Source organism: Paralichthys olivaceus, chromosome 5, assembly GCF_024713975.1.
Source record: "Paralichthys olivaceus isolate ysfri-2021 chromosome 5, ASM2471397v2, whole genome shotgun sequence".
Classification (NCBI taxonomy): Eukaryota; Metazoa; Chordata; class Actinopteri; order Pleuronectiformes; family Paralichthyidae; genus Paralichthys; species Paralichthys olivaceus.
In genome coordinates this window covers 17,055,406-17,080,935 of record NC_091097.1, presented here as the reverse complement: position 1 = coordinate 17,080,935, position 25,530 = coordinate 17,055,406, and the positions used below count along the sequence as shown (strand labels likewise).

Here is a 25,530-nt window from a genome sequence, read left to right as displayed (position 1 = left end):
AGACCTTAAAGAAACTGTCTTTCTGTTTGCATTACGTGGAAAATATAAATATCTAATGTTATGCTTCTTTTAGCGGAAGCCAATCACTCATGATTCCCTCGCAAGCTTTAGAAAACGACTTTACAAATGTAAAGACTGTATTGCACTCACTGATAGTGATGAAAACCTTGAACAGCTGATAATCCGTTTTTCTTTGAAACCCAGCAGCCTGTCGATGTTCTACTTTTCACTTTCAGCATCAGCGGTGATTGTGTTTTTAGAGGATGCGTCAGCATTCGGACAACATGACAATATGGAGGATGACACACAAACTGTAGACGACAGACACCGAAGTAGGGGTCCAAGAAGAGCCTATTATACTTTGGTGTGGATCTGGATCAGGGGGAAGGTACAGGATTATTTTTTTTTCATTTTCTTTAACATTGCAAGATAAAGTGATTTCAACAATTTAAAAAATCCTGATGAGAAAATTCTGACATATTCCGGGCGTTAGTATTGATGAGGATGTGCAATATCGGTGCAGATCCCCAAAACAATCTGGATCTGATGGATTTAAATCTGCTTTCATTGGGGTGGAGGATTGTTTGAGCCGCTGTATGTTGACAAATAGGCTAGAAGCTGTAAGCAGCACCAATATGTAGCTGGGAAACGTAATGTGACCTTAGTTTTAAGGATCGTTTTTATCGAGGGGACTGTTGGGCGTGGTGAATATGATCTAAGATCAAGGAAGACGGCTTATTCTGGTGAGTGATGATTTTCAGTTAATGCATCACTTACAGGTGTAACAGTCCTGGTGCGGCCTGAAATAAATTGTTGTGTGTGTGAGAGGGAGAAATTGGAGGGGGGCCGCTGATGATAATGCTAACATTTGCACTATCCTCTGCTCTAGCGCACTAATGCTCATCACCACACCGCCAACAGCAGCAGAAAGGAGAACACTTGACTCCCTCCAGCTCACATTGATGTCAAATCTCTCAATACGCAACGCTGACTGACCCAGGTGTGGAACCCCACTCTCTCTGCTTTGACACTTCTTTAAAAGTCACTTTAAAGCTTTCATATGAAGACAAACTAAATTCTCAGCAGATTTATAGCTTAATATTAAGGACACATTAGGTGCTGATAGCTCATTAACTGAGGGAGAGTACACTCTTAAGATGGCAGGAGGAGAGGGGATCATATGCACACAAGTAGACCAGACCCCTCCCCCCTAACTAAGTGCTGCAGAGATGCAGGGAATGAGTGTGTGTGTGTGCGTGTGTGTGTGCATAGGAGGAGGGGGGATGGGGGAAAAGAAAGTGAGTGTGTGTTTGTGTGCGAGTGCAGGCAGTTCCTACAGTTTGATGATGGTTGCAAATCAAGCAGGGTGAGAGAGCAGACACGGCAGGAAATGGATCGGGCATTGGTGGAGGTGTAAGCTCGGCTGACTGGGTTTCTGTCTGCCTCCACAGCACTTCATGCATTAGAAGCTGGAGGAAGTTTGCACACGCAGGAGGAAGGGGTGCTAATTGTTACTTTGACAAGATCTGGTATTGTTATTTTTTGTGTGCTTTTTTTTTTTTTTTACATAAATACTATGCAAAGATTAAAGATATGTCAACATCAAATCCCCAGCGGATTTATATCTCCTCAGAAAGAAAGCTCCTCTTTACCAAGCTTAGGGGGAGGTGATGCTGTTAGAGCCCAGGAGGGAGATTGGCGGCCTGGTGTAGTACAGTGGGACAAGGGGCGGGGTTTCTCCAGGAGCATCCCAGGACGGGAAAATGTGCTTCTCTTCATGTGTGTCATGCTTATGAGGTCCGACAGCAGCATGAATAATGAGCTCCTCAGCTATGGGTTCCTCTACAGTCTCAAACGTACACACACTTGGGTACACACAGAAACGTAAAGATCTCTCTCGTGCGCACACACACTCACATGCTCACACAATCCCTCTCTCTTTCTCCAAGCTGGTACCAGCCAGCAGCAAGAACGACCATCCATGGCTTTAAACCTGAATCAAACATTGTGAGCATAAGTTGCTTCAATAGAAAAATAGAGGAATTTCCAGAGGCTGATCAAATGTCTTTGGCACTTCTGAAAACACAGCATACGTAAAGGAATCAACGCTGAATATAAAAAGGCCAAACTAGAAAAGCTCTACAACCAGAAGAAAGATTAAGATAATCCAGGTTCATCCACATATGAGTCTGGCCAGTCCTGGGTGGATTTGAGCCTGAACAGGCCCGTATTCCACCATCTCTCCGTCCACAGTGATCACGCCCTGCGGAGTGATGGGCTCCAGCCGCAGGGCCTTCACCTTCTCATACACCAGGTAGGGGCAGCCGCACGCCAAGTGGGCGCCCTTCTCCATCGCGAGGAAAAGGCGCAGCAGGGCGGGACGTGAGATTCCTGCCGTCACGTAGAACAGATGAATCAGCCCGTCATCTGCCATCGCACCAGGGGCTGTCCACAGGTCCTCAGCAAGGTGGGACTGGTAAATAGCCAGTACCAAGACAAAGTCCTCCTCCTTGACCACTGTCCAGCTCTCTGGAACCGGCTGCTCCAGACCAGGAAGAAGAGAGTCCACCAGTACCATGGTCTTGCCATCACTCTGGATCTCAGTTCTCTTGGTGGTGTTAGCATTATTGGGGGAGTTGGAGATGGTGTTGTGGTTGCAGTTTGTGGTGTTGTGGTGGTGATGAGCGTTCTGATTTGGAGAGGGGTTGGGGATGAGCCGACAGGGTAGGGAGGAGCAGAGTGAGGGATGCTGAGGTGTGGAGGGAGGGTGGTTAGCCTTTATGCTCCCTTTTGGAAGTGCTGGCACCTCCTTAACAGGCAGATACGCCAACTTGCCCTGATAGACTCTGAGGGAGGCCAGGCGCACCAGGGTGCCCATCAGGAAGCGGATGGCGCCAACATGACGGTACTTCTCGCTCTCGATGTCAACATCTGCCACGAAGCCCCAGGCGAGGGAGAGGAAGGAGAAGAGGCGCTGCCGAGAGGCCAAGTGGATCGACACCAGGTCTAAGGAGCCGACAAGACCTTTGCACAACATGAAGCCACAGCTCAATAGTAGTTCTTCGTTCCACGCTGGAGATGACCTGAGGGATATTTGTACAAATCAAGAGTCAGAATAAATATTGCTGTGTATTGAAAACAGGAATCTCTACATTTATTTAGAGTATTTTGACCTTCAGGAGGTTATGTTTCACCCCTGTCCCTTTGTTGGTTTCTCAGCAAGACTATGCAAAAACTAAGGAACAGATTTAGACTAAACTGGGTGAAGGAAGGGGCGGATCCAAGGATTGTTTTATCAGTTCAACTTTTAAGTGAGAGAGCTTTTTATGACATTTTCACCAATTTACTTTGTTAAGTTAGCAGAGGGCACTCGGACTCATTACAAGGGTATTACAGTAATACAACTATGGCAGTTCACAGACACAGGGGTGACAACTACATCTGTTTTGTGTCTTTGCTGTTGTGCCATCAACCACCCAGCAGATGGGGAGGCAGTAGCGCAGTCCATAGCGACTTGGCTTGGAGGGTGGCCGGTTCAAGTCCAGCATGGACGGAAGTTGGAGAGGTGCTAGTTCACCTCCTGGGCACTGCCGAGGTGCCCTTGAGCAAGGCACAGAGCCTTCATGGCTGCCCACTGTTCCGTGTGTGGTCACTGTGTGGATTGTGTTCCATGTGTTCCGTGTGTGCTCCGTTCACACGGATGGGTTAAATACAGAGGTCAAATTTCCCCATGTTTGCATGTTGCATGCTGTGTGTGGGACCAAAAATAGGAATCTTAATCTAGATGGAGATAATAAACTGGATATGTGTTGGGTTGACTGGTTCCACCGCTGCACTTTAATCACTCTTAATGTGTGATTTTCTAAACCCATTACATCATTCCTTTGAGAGTTATCAACCTAAAATGACCTCCTGCTGCACAGCCAAGCAGTTCCAGTTCACTCCACTGTCTCTCTTCCCTCCTGAGGAATGATGTGCCCAGTCAGCCTTCGGCATAATTACACAGAAAGAAGATAAATCTTCTTCTTTTTCAGGACGAGGAGGGTTGTTCTTCGCTCTTCTTTTGCACTGTTAGTCCATGCATTTAAATGACTCATTAATGGACTGACTTACTGTGAGTAGTGGTGGACGGAGGCGGCGAGGGCGTTGCCTGAGCCACCTGGTAGAATACCCAGAGGGGTCTGGATGGCCTCTTGCCAGTCCTCTCGGTCCATCAGACCATTTATCACCTGAATGAACAAGAACAATGAGAAAACGAGAAAGAGAGCAGGGTCCTTAATAGAACGGAAAACAAAAGTTGTGATAAAATGTGCATTGCAGCTGCTCTGTGTCAACTATGCAAAGCAACATGAATCCACCCTGGTTAAGGATTTATGTATGAATGAGCAGAATCCACACAATGGCTTTTTAGGAGCTGGATTTTAGATGCATCACAGCAACAGAGCTGTTTGTCGTGTGTAAATTCAAATTAAATTTTTACAATCCTGTTATGAAGAGCGCTAACAATAGAAACAGGGTTGTGAGGGCTTATATCATTTCCATCTGTGCTTGATTTACAATCGTATCACTATAAGAAACAGAAACAGGTCAGGTAAAGTCAAAGCACCTCAAACAGCAGTCCATCTCCAGACATGATGACCAGGGCATCCCACTGCGACAGGTCCGCCTTCTTTACCAGCTCCCGTGCATGGTTCTGGTGCTCTGAAGGACATGAGCAAAAAAAAAACAAAGACAGAAGCAGAAAATGTGGCAAAGTTTTGGAGAAAAATGGCGAAATAAAAACAAGGGCAAGGACAGGGAAAGAGACACACTCCCATCATCGCCAGCCTCTGGGGTGGGATCAGAGAGATTAAGCAGAAAAGAGATTCAATTTCCCCTTATCGGGACAGACATATCACATTAACCCATCCAGTGGCTACTCAACAGCTCCAAGGCAGCTTAGCTGGCCTGCCAACATTTGTGACCGACAAATGTCAGCATGTGTGCGCAAGTGTTGGTTAATGCGCTGGCAGGCGGAGGACTGCGCTGTTTGTTCAGCCTAGTTTTATTGGCGTCGTCTTTGAGAGGGTCTCACCACAGGGGGTCTCTGCGGACTCATCCCACCAGCATTAAAGTCTACAACTCTGCCAGCTGAGACTCCCCAGTGTGGTGGTGTGTGCCGATAAAACAGCTTCAGAGCGAGAGCGAGAGAGGGAGAGGGGAAGAGGAGCAGGCAGACAGTGAGGAAGTTACTGAGTATTGATGCACTGCCATCACGAAGGAAATATGTTTCCACTTCAGCCAAGGTATTGATCAACTGGAATAAAAACAGATATCCTCCCCCTCTTCCTTCCCTCTCTCCCAGCCGTGCTCCCCCATGATGCTGCTGTTTGTTTGCAGTGTACCGGGCAGGCTGGAGGCGGTGATGCGGTGCTGTGTTGACGGACAGTGGCAGAGGGAGTAACTGCACGGCACAGCTGACTCAGCACTTTGAGCCCGCCAAGCCAAGGGCTCTGGCTGATGCTTTACTTCCCAGGCACTTCCTTATCCAAGGGGTCACTGCCCAAATACAGGAACAGGAACTTGAACCTAGACCTGAAGGCAGAGGTGACTTTATCCTTGAGCTGCTCAGATATTGTCTCTGTGAATACAAACTTGAAAAGGAGAACACTTGACCCCCCCCCCCCCCCATGCTACACTCTGCTGCCGCTCCCTGAGGTCAACCAGGGTAGAGATAAAGCTTGGTACACTGGATGCTTCATACAGTATGTAAAAGGTACGTGCTGACGTACAAGAGGTGCTTCGATGGGTACTTGTCCTTCCTTGGGCAAATGCTACATGTGATATATTCATCAAGGAGCGGTGCCCCTGGCAAAGCTTGTGCCAGTTAATCCACTCATAGTCACATCTGCCTGGCTGCCATGTCCAACCGCTGAAAGCCCTCAGCGACCCGTATCCTCCCTCCCTCTTTTCTCCTCTGCTCTATTCTTCTCCAGCCTGGGTCAACATCAGTAATTACTCTGTCTTTTTGCATCACCATCCAGCTGCTGCCTCTCTTTTAAGTCTCAGGAGTCCGCAGAAAGAGCCTGCATGAGCATCAGAACTCTTTCCCCAATAAACAAACAGTTTTCCTCTGTTTCCTGCCTTGCCTTTTGCTGTCATTCTCCATTTCACTTTGAGCCGCATATCAAAGATTCAGCTGGCGTACTATCAAGCTGTGGCCAGAGGACACAGGTTACTATTCCTGCCTGTTAAACCTCCACGGGTCAGAGATGCTCTTTGCGCCGAACTGTTGACATTAACTCCTCTCACTGTTCCCCAGCAGCTTCTTGGTATTCAGAGATCACTTGAAGTTCAGTGACATTAGTAACCAACACATGACATTGGTTAAGGTCACAGACCATCGAGCCATCGCCTACTCGTACAGAATCTGGAGCAGCTGGGCTGACTGAAGTGGCAATTTAAATCAGTGTGTGTAGCGACCTCATGAAAACAAACGGGTCGCTGAGAGGCTGAGGTCAGGCCGGAATAGTTTGAATGACACACTTATCAAAAAATCCCAGAAATCCGAAAAAGAGATAATCAACTTATGTAAAATTCACACCCAATACACCTTGTATCGTTACCAAAATATGTGTGTGTAAGAGCTGGGCCCTCTGTATGAATGGAAATGTAATATTCCCTGTTGCAAAGTCAATCAAATGACAACACAGATATACAGAATGACTATAATCCTTTGTGTGTGTTCATCTGCAAACTATAAACATTTTGCATCTCTTTCAGTATGAGGGTGCTGCGCCTATTAAGGATAGTGGGCGGTCTTTGCATGTCCGAGCTCAGAGGCCCATAGTGTCCAATCCATCCATCATCGCTCCATGATGGGTTTTTCAGTGTAATCCCACTCATTGCTGTTTCACGTCAGGGTGACCTTGAGAAGACAAACAAAGGTGTGCATGTGTACAACTGTTACCAACCTGTGATGATAAGTGTGTAGGGCACAGCGGCCTCTGTGAGCATCCCCTCCACGTGGCCGGTAAAGAGCTGCAGAGCCTGCCCACGCCCGCAGTGAGGGTTCACGAGGATCATGACTCTGCAGGGCCGCCGCACCTCCATGTACGTCACACCTGAGACAGACAGAGAGGGCGGATAAAGACGAATTAAGAACAAGTCTTCTCACGCACAATCAAATATTTCAGAGAATGTATAAGGACAGCGTTGTTCCTCTGGGTCTCTGCGGCACAGAAATGCACAGAGATAAAAAAGAGCATGAAAGAGTAGAGTCACAGGCTGTGACAGCATTCAGACTGACGATGCTTAATGTTAATGTGATGAGCTTGTTTCCCCTTTTGATGTGTCTGCAGAATTGTAGACACGACCAAAAGCTTAAAGAGATGGAACAATAATGTATTATGATCTGATAGGAATGACGTCATCATGACATTCTTATTTTGTCCATAATTTTGTGTGAGGATGAGTTTTAACTTCTTAACTATGTTGCACTTGCTGGCTGCCATTAAAAGGGGATTTTAAGCTTTTTAAAGTGAATTCAGAGAAAAGCTTCTTCCCTCTGGAGTTGGATTTTGCAGCAGATGCCCTCGACCTTTAAAGCAGCCGCAGACTCATCAGAGATCATATCAAATGAAACCGAAAGGACAAAAAAAAACTGTTCCCTCTGGGTTGTAAAGGACAGAAACCGTATCACATTCTTACATATCTGGTAACTTTGGTTGCAGTCGATGCTGCTGGTATCAGGCAGACAAATCTATTCAGAGCACAAAATGTAATTGATGGTTAACTTCTACCATCTCCTACTTATAATGGATAAATCGAGAGGGATACAGTAAGAAGCCAGGTGTAAGGAACCACTGAAGTCCCAAGAGTTACTATCTTAGTGGGAACAAACTCTTAAAAGCTATAAACGCAACTTAATGTTGTCGTCACAGCATTGGCCAGTCATGTCTTTACCTAATATTACTTATGCACAACTTGTTTATTTTGTGCGCAAAAGATAGTAACTGATTCCCCAGAAAAAAACGATAAGCACATCAGAATGATCTTGACAAGAGAATAAACAATAAGAGCATTTCACAGTTCACTGGAGTGGTTTGTATGAAATGTTATAAAGTAAACTGCGGTGGCACAGGATGATTGCACGAGGAAGTAGAAAAAAATTTGTACATAAGAAAAAACGTACACAAATGTGCAAACAGTTATTTTCTGTAGAGATAGTGCAAAAACATATCATCTAGGACTTCAGGTTCTCCGTACATATCTGTTGTGTTGTCTCACTAACATATGGCTACTTTCCTTTTTTACAGTTTAATTTCCAGTGATGCATCGAGGCTGTAGCTCAATGGGACCCAGCAGAGGGACAGAAATATCTCAGAGAAAGAGGTGTGAACCCACCAGGAAGAGGGGGGTGAGACTGCAATAACACACAGGCACATGCTCAACTCTGCCTCCATTCACACACACAGGGTCACCATTGTTTTTGCTTGTAATAAAGCACAATGTGGCTTTCAGACACAAAAGACCCTCTCTACACTTCCAGAATGTAGCGGAAAGTGTCCTTTCACAGTGAAAGCGCTTTAAATCAGGGTTTGCACTCAAGTGTGCTGAGCTGAATAGCATAGCTTTAATAGACCAACAGATATTTGACCTTCACCAAAGGTGAAATGTTGAAATACCTCCTGACACTTTGACATTGGAATTCATGACACCGGCACACTGTCTACGCCACACTGGTTCCAGACCTCGAATTTGCTGTCACGTCTCAGATTAATGCAGCGATTCAAACTGAATTAAAAAGTTAAAAGTTCAGTCTTATTACCATGCAGCTAATTCAGACCCATGCAGCTTTAAGCTTTACTCTGTAACGCTGCAATGAAATCACAAGTGCTTATTCATTTGATTGCAATAAATAATTGAAAGGTGGGAAATGTATTGCAACCTTAGATAATATATATATATATTTTTAGATACTTCATTATTATTGTCAGAGTGTGATTTATTAAGTTCCCTTAAATAAAACAGCAGCAGCTTAACATTACAGCCCTGCAAGAAACCATCTCTTTATTAAGTGATTGAGAGGTGGTTATAATATTATTAGAAACATATCGCAGTATAATGCAATAAAATGCAACAGTGCCACAACGGCATCTTCCACAGTGATCATAAATTTGAATCAATGTATTTTATTGTTGAGGCTATGTGTACCTAATAAACTGTAGCTTCAGAAATAAGCCTATGTTGATTTTCTTGCAGGTTGATCGTTGTTTATTACTAATTCTGCTCAGGACTATCTCTTCCTCTAAGTAGATGATGATCTGTCACATGTTACAACAGAGAGTTAATTGTCATGCTGCATGAAATAACTAGTTTGACATCTTTTCGAATTTTGAACCAATAAGGTTTGATACTGTACGTCTGGTTTCTGAAGACAGCTTCTTCCCAGGGTGTGTCTGTGTGCACATGAGTGTGTCGTCTCTGTGCTGTGTGAGAGGGTGTACGTGAAATCTGTCCGTGATGTGAAGTCAGATAACCTGAAGGCTCAATGTGACATCACACCTGCAAACAAACTTCTCACTGCAGAGTGTGTATTTCACTGCTGCAAGTGACTGAACACGCACACACACACACACACACACACACACACACACACACACACACACACACACACACACACACACACACACACACACAAACACACACACACACACACACACACACACACACAGACACACACACACACACACACACACACGGTGGTGACAGGCAGACTGGATGTGACTATGTGTCAGTGTTAACAAGTAGCTGAGCCGACAGAGCAGAGTTATCGTCTGGAAGCCACAAGTGCATCACTGTGCAGAAAAAATCTAAATAAAGATTTGGTGCCTCTCATATCGCACACTGCTGCACAGGTTGGATCTGCTAAAACAAATATGTGGGCAATTGTGTGAAAGCTGTCTCGGTGAAACTGACACTTTATCCAGACTGGTCTGACGTGTCTGCAAACAAGCTGCATTCCAGGGTTGGGTGAGCGTTTTGCTGGAGAGGAGGGGAGGAAGTCTACGCAGAGTAAACACCACTGCCCACTGAGGCATCACCAGGCTGGGTGGGTACAGGGGGAGGAGGGCGCTGACAGGCCATCGTAGCCGCGTGTCACTTAGTCGAAGACAGAGGCTCCAGTGGGACCGAGATGCTGGTCAGGGCGAGGGGTCGTCTGGTGACGCACTCAGGCTCTCGTCTCCTCCACTGAAGGCGTAACGAAAACCATTTGCAAATTTATTGAAGGTGCACTGGGTCAGAATAGAAGCTTTGGGGGGGGAAATCAAGACAGCAGACGATGTTATCACTGCACAAATGGAATAAAAAACACGGTCAGATTCCACAGTGTATAAATGTTCAATCTGTAGCCGGCCTACTACCAGCTGCTTGAATCACAGATGAGGATACAGCCAGCAGCAACAGAGGCAGGCATGAGTCGGAAAAGTCAAATCCAGTAAAAATCATCTCTTGGCTTCACGTGCAACTGTGGAGCTTCTGAACGCAGGGAAATACTTTGGCAGAATATTAACACGAGCAGGACTTCATCACGGTGTAGTCACTTCATTATTTACAGCTCATTCATTCAAATGATGCTGCACTGAGAACAAAAAACCCTGAGAGACACAAACTAAATTAGTCGTTACAACCTCATCGTAAACTACACCTTCACTCATTATTATTATACGTTATGTTTTCATCTGCCTTTGTTTGTTTGTTTGTTAGCAGGATTATGCAAAAACTTCTAAATGGATTACCATGACATTTGGTGGAAAGATTCGGTGTTGGTTAGGGAACAACCAATTCAAGATGGGTGCGGCTGCAGGAATTGTTTTAGCGATTTCAAGACGTTCATTGATTTCTCAGAGATTATGCATGTCAAATCAGACATATTGGGGTTGCTGTGTGCAATTTCATGCCGAGCCAAATCAAAAATCTGGATCAAGTGGATTTAAATCTGGTTTCAGGTGTGAGAAGAGTAATGCAGCCTTAGCGATCATTTTTGTTTGAAATGAAGGGTGCTGTTGTTGGTGCCTTGGCAGATACTATGTGCTCTACTCAGTGCAATTCTAGTTCACTTTAGTTCATCACAGTGGCAACTCAACACCTAACCCAGATATCTAAATACCTAAATACCAATCTAGCATCGCATTTGCACTTTTAATCCAACCTTTCCATCTGCAATGCCATATGAGATGACATGCAATTAACTGAGGGTGTATGAGGGATTAGTGAATCACACAGACCTTCACAAACCCTCTGCAATGTAGGCAGAAAAGCAGCAATGCTGAACCATTTAAAACCCATAATGCATTCAGCTAAATGCTGTATTATTGGCTGCGGCCTGGATATGGGATGCTAAAACAAGCTTATAAATTAATGATATGATCATCGCTGCGTTCAAAAGAAGCAAAGAAGGGCTGAAATGAGAGATCGCAGACTGTTAGATGGCTGAGCTGGTTGATTAGTGTGTGGGCAGAAAAGCATGGAGCTCTTTGGTGGGTCCAGTGAAAGGGCAGTGATGGGGCCTGGGTGGGGGCTGCCTAGTTACCTCTTAGGTTACCATCTGCCTGCCTGCCCGGCATTCATACAGGGCTGAGTCCTGCTGGCCGCGGATCAGAGGGTGGCTGGATATTGGTCATCACACAGAGCCCAGTCTGTCTCTGTGTTTACGGCGTACACCTGGAGGCTGCCATATCAGGAGGAGGCCGACCTCATTCAACACGTGCCTCCATCTCTGGCAACAAGCATTCCAAATTAGTCACTGCCAGGTCAAATATCCGCTTCCCCTTCGAACTGCTCGCAGCTGGACGTGGATCGAGCAGTGGAGGATATTACCTGAGCCCTGACATGGCGGATAATGACATATAGATATCATTTGAGAAACTCAAACAAACTTTTGTCTCATCATCAGCAACTTGCCACTTCCTCCTAAATGAGCGATAGTGATAATTAGCTGCACAAACACCTCATACACAGTATCCATGTAAATTACTGTATACCAGGATGGAGCTAATGAGACTGGAAGACAAAGGAACCTGAGGAAAGTCTGCATTTGAAACAGAGCAAGACGTGATGAGACCTAATTAGAAGACGCTGCTGCTGAGCAGGATGAAAAACAGCCTTTGTTTTGATATGAGTTTTCCACCCGTCAACACCTAACTCTCAGTGGGAATTCACTAAACTGGAAGAATGAAGCGTGAGCGGCAGGAAACGCTCTCTGCTGACAGAGGATCAGTTGGAAATCAAACTATTTAAGTTATCAGTGTGTGAGAGAGAGAGTTTAGACTACAGCAGGATCCAGCTTCATCTGATAGGCCTGGTTCTGTCTTAGTGAACGAGGCAGCTGTGGTTTGCTGAGCTCTCCTCTCGGAGCAGGTAGAGCAGGTGACTGAGAGCAGATGGAATGTGTATATGCTTTCTGCCAAACTGGTTTTTGGCAAAGGGAAGGTGCAACACAGTCCAATTATCATGTGGAGCTTAAGTCAGGAGTCAGGTCAGCTTATCCTTACAGATTAGCCTACTTTCAATTGGCCGTTAAACACTAACTTTGCAAAACTTTTTGCATATATTCACATTAACATGTGTGTTAATGATCTGCAACTGAGAATGACATTCTATTTTCTTTTTCTGAAATATGAGACACTTATCATTTGTATCCTGGGTTTCCTTGGTTTCTTCTCAGGTGTTAGTTTTGTTGTGTTTTGTGTGTTACCACTGGTCACCGCTTTAGTTAGATTTGAGATTGTCATGTGTGTTGTGTGTTTTAATGTGTAGCCTAAATGTAAAGTAGTCTTTATATGTGAATAATACCAAAGCTGAAATCATTGTGATGACTTTATGTGTAAAGGTACTTTTTATCTTTATCCTGCTGTGTGCTGCACATGGACCATAGACTGCATATAAAGAGATATGGACCTATAGTTAATTTTCATAAGTGTGTGTGCGTGTGAATGAAAATAATATTACAGCTGAAACCAAAGTGATTTATGCATCACGGTGTTTCATCCTTAAAATAAAGTTGTGTTCAATCTAAATTCTCCATCCTCATGCTGCATATGACCCGTGTCCCCACCACCACCACAGCCGCCTGCTCACCGTCTCTCCGGGGCGCCTGCAGCCCGGACGCATCCCTGATGGCATGAGCCCACCTCTCCGCCTCCTGGAGGTTGGCGAGCGGGTCCTGGACCAACGCGACCCGAAAGCACTGCTCCACTCTCTGCCGGGCCACTCCGGCGCTCATCCAGCGCCGCTTGAGCGGGTAGAAACAGGCGGTGAAGTAGGCGCCGACGTCCGCGCTGTCCGGCCCTCGGTACGCCCGGCATCCGATGCAGTCGGTCAAGTTAAACACCACCTTAGTCCGGCCGGGCGACGAGGAGATCCGCTGGATGGTCAGGGCGCTCTCCGTCAAGCTCACCGAGTACCGGAGCCTGTCGTCGAGCGTGTCGCTGAACTCCCCGTACAGCGTGCCCACCAGCCCGTTCCGCTGGCGGGACGGCTCCGGTGGTTCCGAGGCGTCTCTCTCCATCCCGGACGGAGAGTGCGACGGGTCCCGCAGGCCGGTGTGTGGATGGCGGTGAAGAGACTCCGATCCGACACAGCCTGTGGTGGGACCCTGCTGTGTGTGTGTGTGTGTGTGTGTGTGTGTGTGTGTGTGTGTGTGTGTGTGTGTGTGTGTGTGTGTGTGTGTGTGTGTGTGTGTGTGTGTGTGTGTTCCTAGTTCTTTCCTAGTTCACAGTCTCTCCCTAGTGAGTGAAAAGGGAATGGCAGTGATGGAGGAGAAACCAGCGTGTTGTCCTCTCCTCCATCCAGGAGACACTTTGTTCTCCTCTAACAAGCGCATCGTCAACATCTCAAGAAACTTTATCTAAACCATCTGAAATCTATTATTTGGCCAGAAATCATTCCATCTTTGAGGTGAGGAGGATACAGCTAATATGAGGGGGGTAGAAAGACCACCAGTGTGTTCATACCAGAAATAACAGTGATACAAACATTTTGATTAACAATATTTTTGGTGGCTGAATGGAAAAAGGGATTATGGTACTGTTTCAGAAATTAGGCCACTATCTGTCCAAGGTATTAACTTAGGCAGCAAGTAATTCACTAATAAGTTTATTAGAAATATCTTATCATCACAACACTATCAGCTGAAAGGAAAATATGCTCTTTGAGAATATAGTTACTTATCTCATCCGATTCTATCTAATGACATTTAATAGAACCCAGAAAACTCATGTACTTTCAGTGAGAGGAACGTTGAGACTGTGGAACGTGTTTTCTGACAGTGTGAACAACTTTGTTTGGTTCCAGTTCAAACGTGAGGTCACCACCTCTGGATATGATGCTGGAGAAAGCTGGAGAACATCTGGAGGATAAAAAACCTTTATATTTTTTAACTTTATCCACAGATGTAAATGAAGGCCCATATCAACGGACGGAAGAATGAACTAAAAAGACATTTGCAAATATCGCTTCAATTCAATTTATTTATTAATTATACTTTTGCTTTACTGTTCATTTAAACTGTATCAAACCCGATGTAAACTTTGATATTTGCCTCGAGGTTTGTATTTATAACTATAAATTAAAAAACATGGTTTTAGTTTTGTGCATTAATAACATAACTCCGACCACACCCACTCACGAGCCACGTGATCTGTGACGTTTCCTACCTATAAAGTCGTGTTCGCGCGAGATCTCCGGTCTTGTTCTCCTGCTCGGGCTCCGTGAGGAGTCGCCCCTGAACTTCTGGAGCCTCCATCATGTGTTTTTCATACTTTCTGACGGACCTGAGTGTCAGTGTGAACTTTACTGAACACGATCCACCGTGAACAGGTAATGACTCAATGCTGGGTGGACGAGATCTGAGTGTGTGGGGAACTATGCTAGTAGCTGCTAGCTGTTAGCTTTCCTTTAGCCTGGCGAACACGTGCAAGGGAAGAGGAGCATGCTGGGCGGAAAGTACACGTTGATTTTTTTAGAGTTTGAATGAATCTACAGAGCTTGTATTTAATTTACGGTCACTTAGAGTAATAATAAATATTACTTGGTGTAGATATTTACATGTTCTGATCTTTAACAGGCAGCTTTTGATGACATGGATCAACCCTCGTGTTCCTGATCAACTAAAGTCTCCACGTTTCATCTGGATTAAAAGGTAAAGCTGATGTGACGCGATGGCTTCTGTTCCCACTCTGCAGTGCACATGATGAGTTTGTTATCCCTGTCTGAAATTATCAGTGTGGAAACCAATGGTATCTGATCCGCTGCGGACTGATGAGTAAAGTCCTGCTCTGCCAATGAATTACCACTAATGAAGTGTGACTTTCCAGGTATGTGGCCCTGAGGTCCCCACGCTGCAGTCACTGCCTGCAGGAGGAAGCACAGAGAAAAGGTTTGTACTGGTTTATATTTGAGTTTAAGTTTAAACTCGTTCTGTGATGAAACTTGCTGCATAGGAAGTGCCGTCTGATGCGATAACTGACGATGGAAATAGCTGTTCTGAGAAATGCTACCTTACTTTATGTTGGTGTCAATGATCTGAACATTTGATAATCCAGATGTAAATTTTCCCCTTTATAGATGTAACGGCAGTTAAGTCCATGTGAAGACAAGCTGGTCCTGAGACGACATGAAATGATCCTCCGTGGTAAGTGTTGCCAGACTGTCATACTTAAAGTCAAGCCAGTGATGATACAAGTTATCCCTGTCTGAAATCAAAGTGTGGAGTCATTGTAACCTGAGGCTTGACTGGAGATACAGGATGTAAATGGTTCTGTGTCAAAATTATAATACTTCTTGTTTTGTTTTTTTTAATTCTCTAGGTGTAACCGGTGGTGAAAGGAGAGACGGCAGCTTTGGACTGATTCAGAAGTCGCACAGGAAAATACATTTTAAAAACTGTGTTTATTTAAAAACTAATGTATAAAAAGTGTCATGGCACATTCAAGTATTCAACATAATTAAGAGTAACAATGATCCTCTTAAAGATGCCCTGTACGCATTGTCCAATCTGAGTTGAAGGACGATCTGTTCTTCTTTAAATTTTCTAGAAAGATGTTCTCCTCCTGGAGGTATTCTCGGTCCTGTGGACAGAAACAAACATGTATGGTCTTGGGTAGAAGTTTGAAAATGAGCCTCAGCACTTTACTGTATTGATATTTACAATAAAAACCTTGTACAGTAAAAACCTACTTGTGTCAAGTGATGTGATTTAATCTGTAGCTCTCAATACTCAAATCTTGTTCCCAACAACATTTTTGGAAGTTCCTAAGTTTATGCACAAATTGAAAGGATTGTGCTTACCTTCTCTGCTGTGTACTTCCATAGAGCCAGACTGGCCTGAAGCATCATGGGCTTAGTATTGGCAAATGAAGTGGAAGTGGGGGCACTCAGGGTTGATGACAGCTCAGGGTTTGTCATCAATGAATCTAAAGATAAATCAAACCTTGTTATATTCTTATTTGTAATTTAAAGTTGGCGACAGTTTCTCTTGAACAATGTAAAGCTACCTGGTAAAATGGGTGGAATCAGTTGTAGTGATGTGACGTGAGGCTCCTCCACAAGTCTCTCTGTCTTCTGTTGTTGATTTAGTCGTATTCTCTCCTGCAATAAAAACAGCACTTAACTTCTAGCCTGCAGTTTCTGTATATTTGTGTGTGGTTGATATGAACTGACACAAACCTGAAGGATTCGTTCTTGCTGCCTCAGCCGCTCTGTTTGGGTTTGGATATTTCTGAGCCTCGCATCGTGGTCAGCCTCCACACGTTTTGCCTCCTGCAACGCTCGTTCTCCTTCCTCATACTTGTCTGCAGCGAGCTGCAAACAATGCAATGTGGTCAAGAGTCAAATATGACATTGTTTGTTCCATTACTTGCAGAGGCGTGTGTGTGTTGTGGATTTACTTTGCTGAAGGCCTCCACCTCCTGGGCTCGTGTTTTGAGTCTCAGGCCCGTGCTGCTTATTTTATCTTTCTCTCTGTTGAGTTCTTCTCTTAGTCTTTCCAAATGTTCTCGCTCCTGTGCCACGGACATCTCTTTCTGTTTTACCTCTGCAGTTCTGAGCTTCAGGTCGGCTTGTTCCTGGAATATAAATATAAATGTAGAACTTTGGCGTCCTGTACATTCTAGAAATATATTATCACACTGAGGTAAACAGTCATAATTCATTATTGAAAACATTTTACACACATTTCTATCCGAGCAGTGGCTTTTATAATAACGAAATAAATAATTAAATAATAATAAAGCAGAGTCATTCCTTTTCTCCACTGTGAAGCTCACTTGTGCCAGGCTGAGGATGGAGCCCTCTCTCTTCTCCAAGAGGCTGCCGACCTCTCGCTCAGCCCTCTCGTGCCTCTGCTTCTCGAGGGCATGGAAGTGGGCCCACTCAGCTGCCAGCTTCCTCCTCTCCTCTGCACAATGCTGCATCACTGACTTTTGCTCCTCCAGTAATGCGCTCTGTTGGAGAGAGCGACACGGTGAGGTGAAGAATCAAGATACAGCTCTTTATCGACTGTCTGTACTGATGTTTGTCAGGCTCACCTTGGCTCTTTCCAGCTCCTCTCTCTCCATGCTCATCTGCATGGTAAGGGACCGCCTCTCTTCTTCCAGGCCTCTTTGTGTAGACTCTGCCTTGGCCTGCTCTCCTGTCACCTTCCAGCGTTCCTAAGGCACACAGAGAAAAAGTTGAATATATCGTTCTTCAAGGTGAAAGGTAACAGTGCAGGTTTCAGCTGTTTACATGAATGCACTTCAAAATATCCTCTTTTAAAGGTCTGTCTTTTTCCCGACCTTCTCGAGCTGTCTCTGCTGCTCATTGAGCTGAGTGTCCATCCTGGAAATGATTTCCTTGAGGTGAGTTCTCTCCTCTGCCATGGCTTTCTGCTGCTGAGCCAACCGGTCCTGCATAACTAAAAAGTACATTTAGAGAATGACCTCAACCCACTTGCAATATGAAACAACTTTGCCCTAAGACAACTTGTTTCTTGACCCATTTAAACAAAGTGTGTGTGTGTCTGCGTCAGGTACTTCTAAGCTGCTCGTCTCTGTGCCGTGCTCCCTGCTCCAGGCCATGCGCCGTGTGTTCATGTGTGCTCTCCACCCGGGATGAAAGCTCTCCCAGCCGAGAGGAGAACTGCTCCATCTGCTCTATCACCACTGTGAGGGACCTGGAAAAATGCAGCACAAACAGAAAGTAATAAGAATGATAAGACTAATTCCAGGCTGTAGAAGTACAATTAGAGCATTCAGCAGTAGTTTGCTCATTCTACACTAGAACATACCAACACTGAAAATAGTATTTTGACAGAAACTATTTTCCGTTGACTTACCTGGTCTGAGATGTTGCACTTGTAACTGCATCAATCTCTTCATCTTTCAACCTCTTGAGTCTCTGGAGCTGGTCCTCGTGGTCTTTCTTCATCTCAGAGATAGATTTCCTTGATGGTGACGTGGCAAGATGGGACAGATTTGAGGGGATTGTGGGTAATTTCAGTGAGCCTGCCTCTTACATCAAGAGACCTCTGATTTTCAGAAACATTAAACAGAAATTTCTTGATTCATCCATTTTTTTATTCTTTTGAATGTCAAAAAGTCAAAAGATGTGCAGTTTGTGGTTGAATAAGTGTCACAAAGGATGCTTTTGAAAAGGTGACCTATGTTTACCTCTGGAGGTCTCTGAGTCTCTCCACCTCACGGTCTCTCTCCTGCTGGGCCTGGGCCAGTTTGCGCTGGTACTGGGCCTGCAGCTCTGAGCGTTCCTGCTCAGCGGATCGTGTTACCGCGGCCAGGCGTTCCATTAGGTCGTCATAGTCCTGCCGCGCTCGCATCTCCCTCTGGGCAGCTGATTCCTCGAGCAGCTTCACACGAGCCCTGGATGTGCAAAGGGACATTTCCAGTTTAAGTTGCGCTTTAAGACAGACATGGACCAAATGAGTGTGTGTGTGTGTGTTTGGAATACAGTACTTGTGTGTGTTCTCCATGAGCTCCATATCCTGTTTATGCTGTTGCTGGACACTCTCTAGCATCATTTGGCTCTGGTCTCGCTCCAGCTGCAGGGTCTTCACCTGGACAATGAAATATTAATATTATTCCCCACAAGTTGAGCAACAATGAATTAGCAAGATCTGCCCCATCAACACATGGGCATTCACATACCTGTCCCTCCAGCTGGATGAGGCGAACCTGCAAAGCTGGATAACCTCCAGGTTGATGCTCTATGAGTCTCTGCTGGACCCCTGCATCCACTACCCCCCCGAAACTCAGCAACTGAGACTGCATCTGCATCTGTAGGAGGAAAGTAAGTTAGTCACGAACAAAGAGGTGATGAACGTGTTGTCTTATTGAATAAATCTACAGATAGAGATACGTAAGGAGTTGAGTGGTTACTTGCCTGTTGTTGTTGGAGCAGCTGCTGCAGATTGTCTGCTGAAAATGTCGCCTACACAAAAGATACAGAAGGAATGAAAAAACTTAAAAATGAAGTCCCCAGTCAAGACAACCTTGTTATAAAAAAAGCATGAATACCTGTTGCTGGACAGTAGTTGATGTGTTTGGCATTTTGTTTTGTTGTGGAACTGCTGATGATAAAAAAAAACATAGGTTAAAATCATGCAAATTCAAATGTTGTTGAATAATTGTTATATCAATAGCAAAACATGCTTCTGTATCTGAAACTACTTCCCTGAAATGAATTAAAAAATGTCCCTAAAATGACCTACGCTCATTTGTGCCTGGCAGTGTGGTAGATATAGGGTTGGGCGATGGCAGCTGTTGCAGGAATTCATACGAAGCCTCATTGGGCCTTCTTCGTACCCTGGCTCCATTGCTGGACTGAGGCTGGCTAATGCTAGAAGCAGAGACTGGCATAGGACCAGTTAGCTGAGGAGGGTAATCTGAGGGATGAGACAAACTGAGAGTTTGTCCAAAGTCTACTTTGGCAAGGAGATTGGTTGGTGAGAACAATAAAAGGGTGGACTGGACAGTGGGAGAACACTCAGTATATATAGAGGGAGACTGCAGTGGATGACATGATCAATCAGGTTTTGTATATGGGTATTTTCAGTGCACAGCATGATGTAGATAGGATCATTTTGTGAAAATTACCAATTAACAATGTCAAAGCGAGGAAGGCTACTTCTGTAAATGCACTGATTTGTCTGGGAGGGGAATGGCTTTGAAAAATGTGGTTATTTTGCAAACTGAATTCACAATTTATAAAAACATATAACTGCAATGTGCTGCTTTGTGTGAATCACTGTGCAACTGTGTGAATACCTTGCTCAGCTGTCTCCTCTCCGACAGGGGTGGGGGGAGCAGCAGGGCTGGAGGAGGTGCAAGACAAGTGTTACTTCACACAAAAAAGGAGAATGAAGAAGAAAATAGCAAAATAGTCACGTGTGTGGATTAAATTAATCACACAATGAATTACCTAGTTTCTCTGAAAGATGACACAGTCTCCTCTCTGCCCCTGGGAGCCCGTGAAGTGACTGGTTTACTGAAACAAGAGCAGGTTATCATTAGTGAGAAACAGGTGCCTCCTGTCACTGCACTGATATTTACTGTATCATATTATATTGTATTGTAATGTATGGCTTCCGCACTACCTAACAAATGACTCCAGATCCAATTCTTCTCCCTGATCAAATAAATCTTCCTGCTTGGACTGTTTTGCCTCAGAGTTTGAAGCTGACACAGTCTTCTTCCTGCTCAGTACTCCGGCTAACCAATCATCTTCCTCTTCTTTCTTCTGGGTTGTGGAAACCTCAGGCTTGGTTTGTTTGGCTGGGGTCTCCACTGGCATTCTTGCAGTAGATGTGGTATTACTACCAATCAGCGAGGGCTTTCTCTCCAGTAAGGGAGAGGAAGGAGCATTTGGAGACTCTGCTGAAGTCTTAGTCTCATCCTTTAGAAATGTATTATCATCATTTGTCTTGAGGCCTAACCAGTCGGCTGAGTTGCGGTGACGTGCTGGTGTGGGGGTGGTGGGTTTGGGCTTCATGTCTGTAGTAGAGACACTGACGTCCTCTGTGGAAAATCTGATTATAAAAAGAAAAAGTCAAAGAAGAATACAGTTGTACCATGTACATATTTTGTGTGGTTCTCATTAGCAGGAAAAAAGCCAAATGCAGAACACCAAGATTGGACGACACACAAAGAACACACACCTGACTGACGGTCTGCGGGACTGACGTCCTTCAGGCATGGATCCCAAAGTGGGCTGATAGGACCCAAATGTTAGATCCTCTTCTAAACGCTGTTCTGAATAATGCAAGCAAAATCTACTTTAATTATTTCATACTTTTTAAATGGTCCTTGCTCACAGCCTCATGGAGCTCTGTTACCTTCGACACCGGTGGTCTTCCCCTGCTGCTGCCTCTCTCGAGACAGAGGCTGCTCCTTCCTCTCACCTGTGAGCGGTCGCTCCAGAAGACTAGGTGAAGGCAAACCCTCCAGAATCTCATCCAGTCGAGTGCGAGCTCTCTGAGGGGGCTCACTCCTGAGAGTAAACACAGAGGAAAAGGGGGGTGACATAAGGCATACTGTATGTTATGATGCGATGTAAGGCAGTGAGCAGCAAAAACAAGATGATGTTTTGGAAAAGGCAAATCAAATGAGACAGAACAAGATCATCTCTGGGCAAAGTTTGTTTCTAGGTGCATCCCAAAGCACTGAGGCAGTAATTATTTATTGTTTGAACACTATAAATAAGGACAACAAAAAGAGAGAGACGGTAAAAGTAAAGTAAAAGAACTGTCACCTTTTCTTGTTGGGCCAAAGCGATGTCTCTTTTTTCCTGGGATTGTTTTTATCGCTGTCAAACCCAAGTGCATCCATCAGGTCGTCCTTATCATCATCTAGTGTGATATCAGCTGGTGCTTTCACTGCTTTAGCTAATGAACAAAGAATTAACACACACATATTTAGTTTTTGATGGTAAAAAAAAGTAAAAATATTTTGGAATTTGTAAAGCTCACATGTTCTATTCTTAAAGATGGGAGATGCTGAAGGAGATTGCAATAACTGCTCAGGTTTGGGTGGCTGCACGCTGGCTTTAGTTACGGGCTTGGTTTCATCTGGAAGCAGATCATCGAGCAGGTCGGCCAGGGGGTCATCTAGATCTGCGAAGGAAATTTAGACTCTATGGATTTTTTAAATTGTGTTTATAGACATAATAATATAAGAAAGACCTTTTAATAAATGACAGTGAGTTCAACAATGGCTGTTGCATTGTCATACACAAATATACTATCCACTGAGAAAACTCAACTACAACTAAAAGGCCAAATATGTATCTTGTACCGTCATTGTATGGAGTCTGACCAAGACCTTCATCATCGCCACAGTCTGAATTCATGCAGCAGTTAAAGAAAAACAAAGCACAACTCTTAATAAACAGCACTTTCACTATCTGAGTCTTCTGAATGGGATTGGATACAGAAGGTCACTCACCAGAGAAGCTGAACTTCCTGTAGTTTCGAGCCGATGAGGCAGGTGCAGAGTTTGGCTTCTTCCCTCCTGTGCCGGGTTCATCTGAGTGGGGGGGAGACACAGCTCTCTTTTTCTGATTGCAGCTAATGACGTAAACTTCAAAGCTGGTAATAACGTGGAGCTAATACTGAGAAAATAATGAATGCAAGAACACTGCTCAGAATTACCTCCTCCCTCAGAGTTTGCATTATTTTCTAATGCAGTGGAGTCTTTCTTTGGCACCTCCTTACCCAACGTCTTTGTTTGTGCAGGAGCTGAACTTGGCTTTTTTATTGATGCAAAAAGTTCAGCATCCATATCATCCAGGTCCTGTATGAGGATAGACAGGACAGAGTTAGACTAACCTGGGACCTGTACTGTCTGTGCTTTGTTTATAATAACCTACCGTCTTGTTTTTTTATTGTGTATCGACAAGGAATAGTACGTATGAAGTGGACCCAATGTCACCAAGTGTTAACTCTTCATCGAAACTATTGGTTTTCTCTACGATAGTATTAAGTCTTGACCTTACTACGTAAAGTACTGCGAGATGATGTACGTACAAATAAAATCAAATTAGAACTGGGTACCTCAGTGTCTCCACCACCGTCCTTCTTTACCTCCTCCGCCAGCATACTGAAGATGTTATCACTGGCAGAGGAGCTGGAAAAAAGAAAACATAATAAACGTAACTTGTTAGGGAAAGGGGTAAACATTTATAATCAGTATTATAATTATTTCCAACTCCAACTTACCGAGTCAAGGGTCCACTGCGAGCTGCTCTCCCCCTTACAGAGGGTTCTGTTAAGAAGAAATATTACAATATGTGGAGCTTTCACATGATAACGCCAGTATGACATTGTTAAATCTCTATGGTTAAAAACTGCGGAAACAGCCTCACTTACTTTTGTCATCAAATAAGCTGTCGAGTAGATCATCATCTTCGAATAAACCTGTGGGAAACCGAGGGGGGTTTACACTTTAACATAAGTTTATAGAACCGTGACCTATTACTGCTACATTTTGCTCGTACTGCTAATGAGTTATTCTTTGCCACAAGTACTTTGTAGCATTGCCATAATGTAGTTCTTGGTTGTTGAATGTAATACGGTTTATCTGCTACTTCTTCTTTGCATCCTGGTTTGAGGGATCCTCCAAACAGAGGGTCTCGTGTACAGCTTGTTAAGTCCTCTGTGACAAATATGTGATTTAAAGCTATACAAAAAAAAAGCCTGATTTGATTTTAAGTTAATTGCGCAGAGGTAATATAATAATAACATAATAACACATGTACTGTATTTATGTGTACAATGTGATAATACATCAAGTAAAGTTGGAGGATCTTACTTTTGGATGGCCTGTCCCTCTGCTTTGCAGCCTGCAAATGACAGTGAAGTACACTTCAGTTATTTTAAATGGATTTTAAATGAACCTGGTCCTGGTGCCAAAGTAAAACAGCAAACACACACGAGTGGTTGGAAACTTAACCTTAAACCAAATCAGGAATGTTTGAAACTCGGTTTGACTCACCATGTTCAATCCCAGCTGGTAAACGTGAGAGGAGCTAGCTAGCCCGGCTAACGCTAGCTAAATCCGATTAGGCGTCTCCCGTCTCCATGGGAAACCACCGTGCTGCAGCGGCTCATGTCCTTTACAATGACTACAGCTAGAATCACTTCACAAGTTAACACGATCGGTTTTCAACTTTAGTTCAGCGTTTTAAAAACTGACCCGCTAAGTTAAGAGTTAAAGGATTTACTCCACCACGTCCGCTTCAGGCTGCACGTTAGCCATGTAGCACACCTAAGCTAATCTAACCTGCAGACACACGCTCCGCACCATTAGCTTTAAATACAGTCAAATATAAAATAAAGACTAAACCTCTGGTCTCTGAGAGATTTACTGCAGCGCTACTACATCCACCCGGCGAGACACACACTTCCTGTTTACACCACGCAATGCATTCTGGGTAGAGTAGTTTTTCTTTTAGTGTAGTCTGAAGCGAAACGTTTCTGAATGAGCGACTTCATTATTTCGTTAATTATCTTGTTAATTCAGGAGAAACAATTATTCCCCCCCAAGACAACCTGCTCTGTTTTTCTTAATTGTCTTGTTCATTCAGAAAAACTTCAATTTTGTTAAAAAAAATTAAAAAATCAATCCTGTTTTTCTAAATGAACAAGATGATTAAGTGGTTGATTCATAAAAACAATAATTTTCCCAAAAAGAAAAATTCAGTTTTTTTGAGTTGTTTGTTCAGATGAACTGAGCAGATTTGATTTTCAAATGAATGTAAAAGCTTCTGCGATTGCTGGATTGTGTTAACACGATCAAATAGATTCCCACAACCTCGAACATCTTTCATTCCTTCGTTAGTTCAACATACCAAACCGCTTCACCAGCAGGTGGCGTCAGAGCTCAAAGAATTAGTGAAAGCAAATCAGTGTGAACAAATCTGAGGAGCTGAATAATTGATCCTCTGTGGGCCATGTTTAATTCAGTGAGGTCTGGGCCAGATGTTGCACTTTTAATTAGCACAATGATCACTAAGGCAGAGCCCCTTCCTAAAGAGGAACACAACAGTGTTCCTCATGAGGTTTCCTCCAACTCCATCACTACTGACAACAAGGTGGGGCTTGGTGCACATACCAGCATCCACCCATTCATCATCTTGTCAAAGCAAGGATTTGGATTATCTCCATTTATGACATTTGGCTTTTACACGCAGTGTTTTGTTCTCTTGTTTCTGAATCAGTGCAGCAGAGCTGCTCGTCCTGTTCATCCTTCCCCATCAGGTGTCCTCTTGCATGACTGACAAAAAGTACAAAATAATTGTCTCCAAACTATTCTGATCAGTGAAATGTAAATATTCATGCAAGAGCATGATTCAAAGTTATACAATGACATAAACCTGTTTGTGTGTCTCTCATTTCAATTGGATTGAGTGATTCCTTAACTAATGCCAAGTTTTTTGTTCCCTTTTTGAAGACAGCTGGTGTCTTTCATTTCGCTGTAATTTAGTTTTCACCCCTTT

At 44.2% G+C, this 25,530-nt stretch overlaps 2 protein-coding genes, 2 long non-coding RNA genes and 3 other non-coding genes across 13 annotated transcripts; 5 read left to right on the top strand and 2 right to left on the bottom strand.

Annotated features, from left to right (window-relative positions):
* The first annotated feature begins 251 nt into the window (after nucleotides 1-251).
* On the top strand, nucleotides 252-8,433 carry LOC138407826 (uncharacterized). Of its 2 annotated transcripts, none has more exons than XR_011241141.1 (3): nucleotides 252-388; nucleotides 890-1,000; nucleotides 8,298-8,433. It is a non-coding gene; the product is annotated as an uncharacterized lncRNA (long non-coding RNA). The 2 variants fall into 2 exon arrangements; XR_011241142.1 differs by lacking the exon at nucleotides 8,298-8,433 and adding an exon at nucleotides 6,763-6,898.
* Nucleotides 1,568-13,726, bottom strand: LOC109639502 (sphingosine kinase 1-like). The gene is made up of 5 exons (XM_069525412.1): nucleotides 13,123-13,726; nucleotides 6,954-7,103; nucleotides 4,607-4,701; nucleotides 4,114-4,229; nucleotides 1,568-3,083 (listed from the first exon to the last, which is right to left on the bottom strand). Exons 1-5 carry the CDS (start codon nucleotides 13,550-13,552, stop codon nucleotides 2,174-2,176), a joined length of 1,701 nt encoding a protein of 566 aa, XP_069381513.1. The 5' UTR covers nucleotides 13,553-13,726; the 3' UTR covers nucleotides 1,568-2,173.
* Nucleotides 13,727-14,709: 983 nt separating this feature from the next.
* Nucleotides 14,710-16,216, top strand: LOC109639535 (uncharacterized). The gene is made up of 5 exons (XR_002203401.2): nucleotides 14,710-14,862; nucleotides 15,110-15,184; nucleotides 15,360-15,421; nucleotides 15,610-15,676; nucleotides 15,852-16,216. It is a non-coding gene; the product is annotated as an uncharacterized lncRNA (long non-coding RNA).
* On the top strand, nucleotides 15,225-15,296 carry LOC138410012 (small nucleolar RNA R38). The gene has a single exon (XR_011242808.1). It is a non-coding gene; the product is annotated as a small nucleolar RNA R38 (small nucleolar RNA).
* Nucleotides 15,461-15,534, top strand: LOC138410013 (small nucleolar RNA SNORD49). Its single transcript, XR_011242809.1, has one exon. It is a non-coding gene; the product is annotated as a small nucleolar RNA SNORD49 (small nucleolar RNA).
* On the top strand, nucleotides 15,707-15,777 carry LOC138410011 (small nucleolar RNA R38). The gene has a single exon (XR_011242807.1). It is a non-coding gene; the product is annotated as a small nucleolar RNA R38 (small nucleolar RNA).
* Nucleotides 15,915-24,449, bottom strand: LOC109639534 (fas-binding factor 1 homolog). 6 transcript variants are annotated; one of them, XM_069525409.1, is made up of 31 exons: nucleotides 24,027-24,449; nucleotides 23,844-23,874; nucleotides 23,402-23,449; nucleotides 23,252-23,297; nucleotides 23,087-23,159; nucleotides 22,685-22,826; nucleotides 22,479-22,559; nucleotides 22,329-22,373; nucleotides 22,004-22,147; nucleotides 21,787-21,919; nucleotides 21,371-21,525; nucleotides 21,194-21,287; nucleotides 20,633-21,064; nucleotides 20,458-20,523; nucleotides 20,304-20,350; nucleotides 19,748-19,921; nucleotides 19,554-19,606; nucleotides 19,420-19,467; nucleotides 19,185-19,313; nucleotides 18,993-19,093; nucleotides 18,693-18,899; nucleotides 18,359-18,466; nucleotides 18,057-18,196; nucleotides 17,820-17,938; nucleotides 17,571-17,693; nucleotides 17,310-17,486; nucleotides 16,932-17,108; nucleotides 16,711-16,845; nucleotides 16,539-16,632; nucleotides 16,333-16,457; nucleotides 15,915-16,112 (listed from the first exon to the last, which is right to left on the bottom strand). In XM_069525409.1, exons 1-31 carry the CDS (start codon nucleotides 24,027-24,029, stop codon nucleotides 16,011-16,013), a joined length of 3,552 nt encoding a protein of 1,183 aa, XP_069381510.1. In that variant the 5' UTR covers nucleotides 24,030-24,449; the 3' UTR covers nucleotides 15,915-16,010. The 6 variants fall into 6 exon arrangements, with proteins under 6 accessions (XP_069381510.1, XP_019958605.2, XP_069381511.1 ...); XM_020103046.2 differs by having other exon boundaries at nucleotides 19,554-19,603; XM_069525410.1 differs by having other exon boundaries at nucleotides 19,748-19,888.
* Nucleotides 24,450-25,530: the final 1,081 nt, after the last annotated feature.

Coding starts and splice junctions, on each gene's coding strand:
- LOC109639502 (XM_069525412.1), bottom strand. CDS start 13,552: ATGGAGAGAGACGCCTCGGAACCACCGGAGCCGTCCCGCCAGCGGAAC. Junction 4,702..6,953: donor CTACACACTTATCATCACAG/GTTGGTAACAGT, acceptor CATGTCCTTCAG/AGCACCAGAACCATGCACGG. Junction 3,084..4,113: donor TCCGTCCACCACTACTCACA/GTAAGTCAGTCC, acceptor AATATCCCTCAG/GTCATCTCCAGCGTGGAACG.
- LOC109639534 (XM_069525409.1), bottom strand. Junction 19,094..19,184: donor TCATCCAGCTGGAGGGACAG/GTATGTGAATGC, acceptor TTCATTGTCCAG/GTGAAGACCCTGCAGCTGGA. Junction 17,487..17,570: donor AGGAGCTGGAAAGAGCCAAG/GTGAGCCTGACA, acceptor TCTCTCCAACAG/AGCGCATTACTGGAGGAGCA.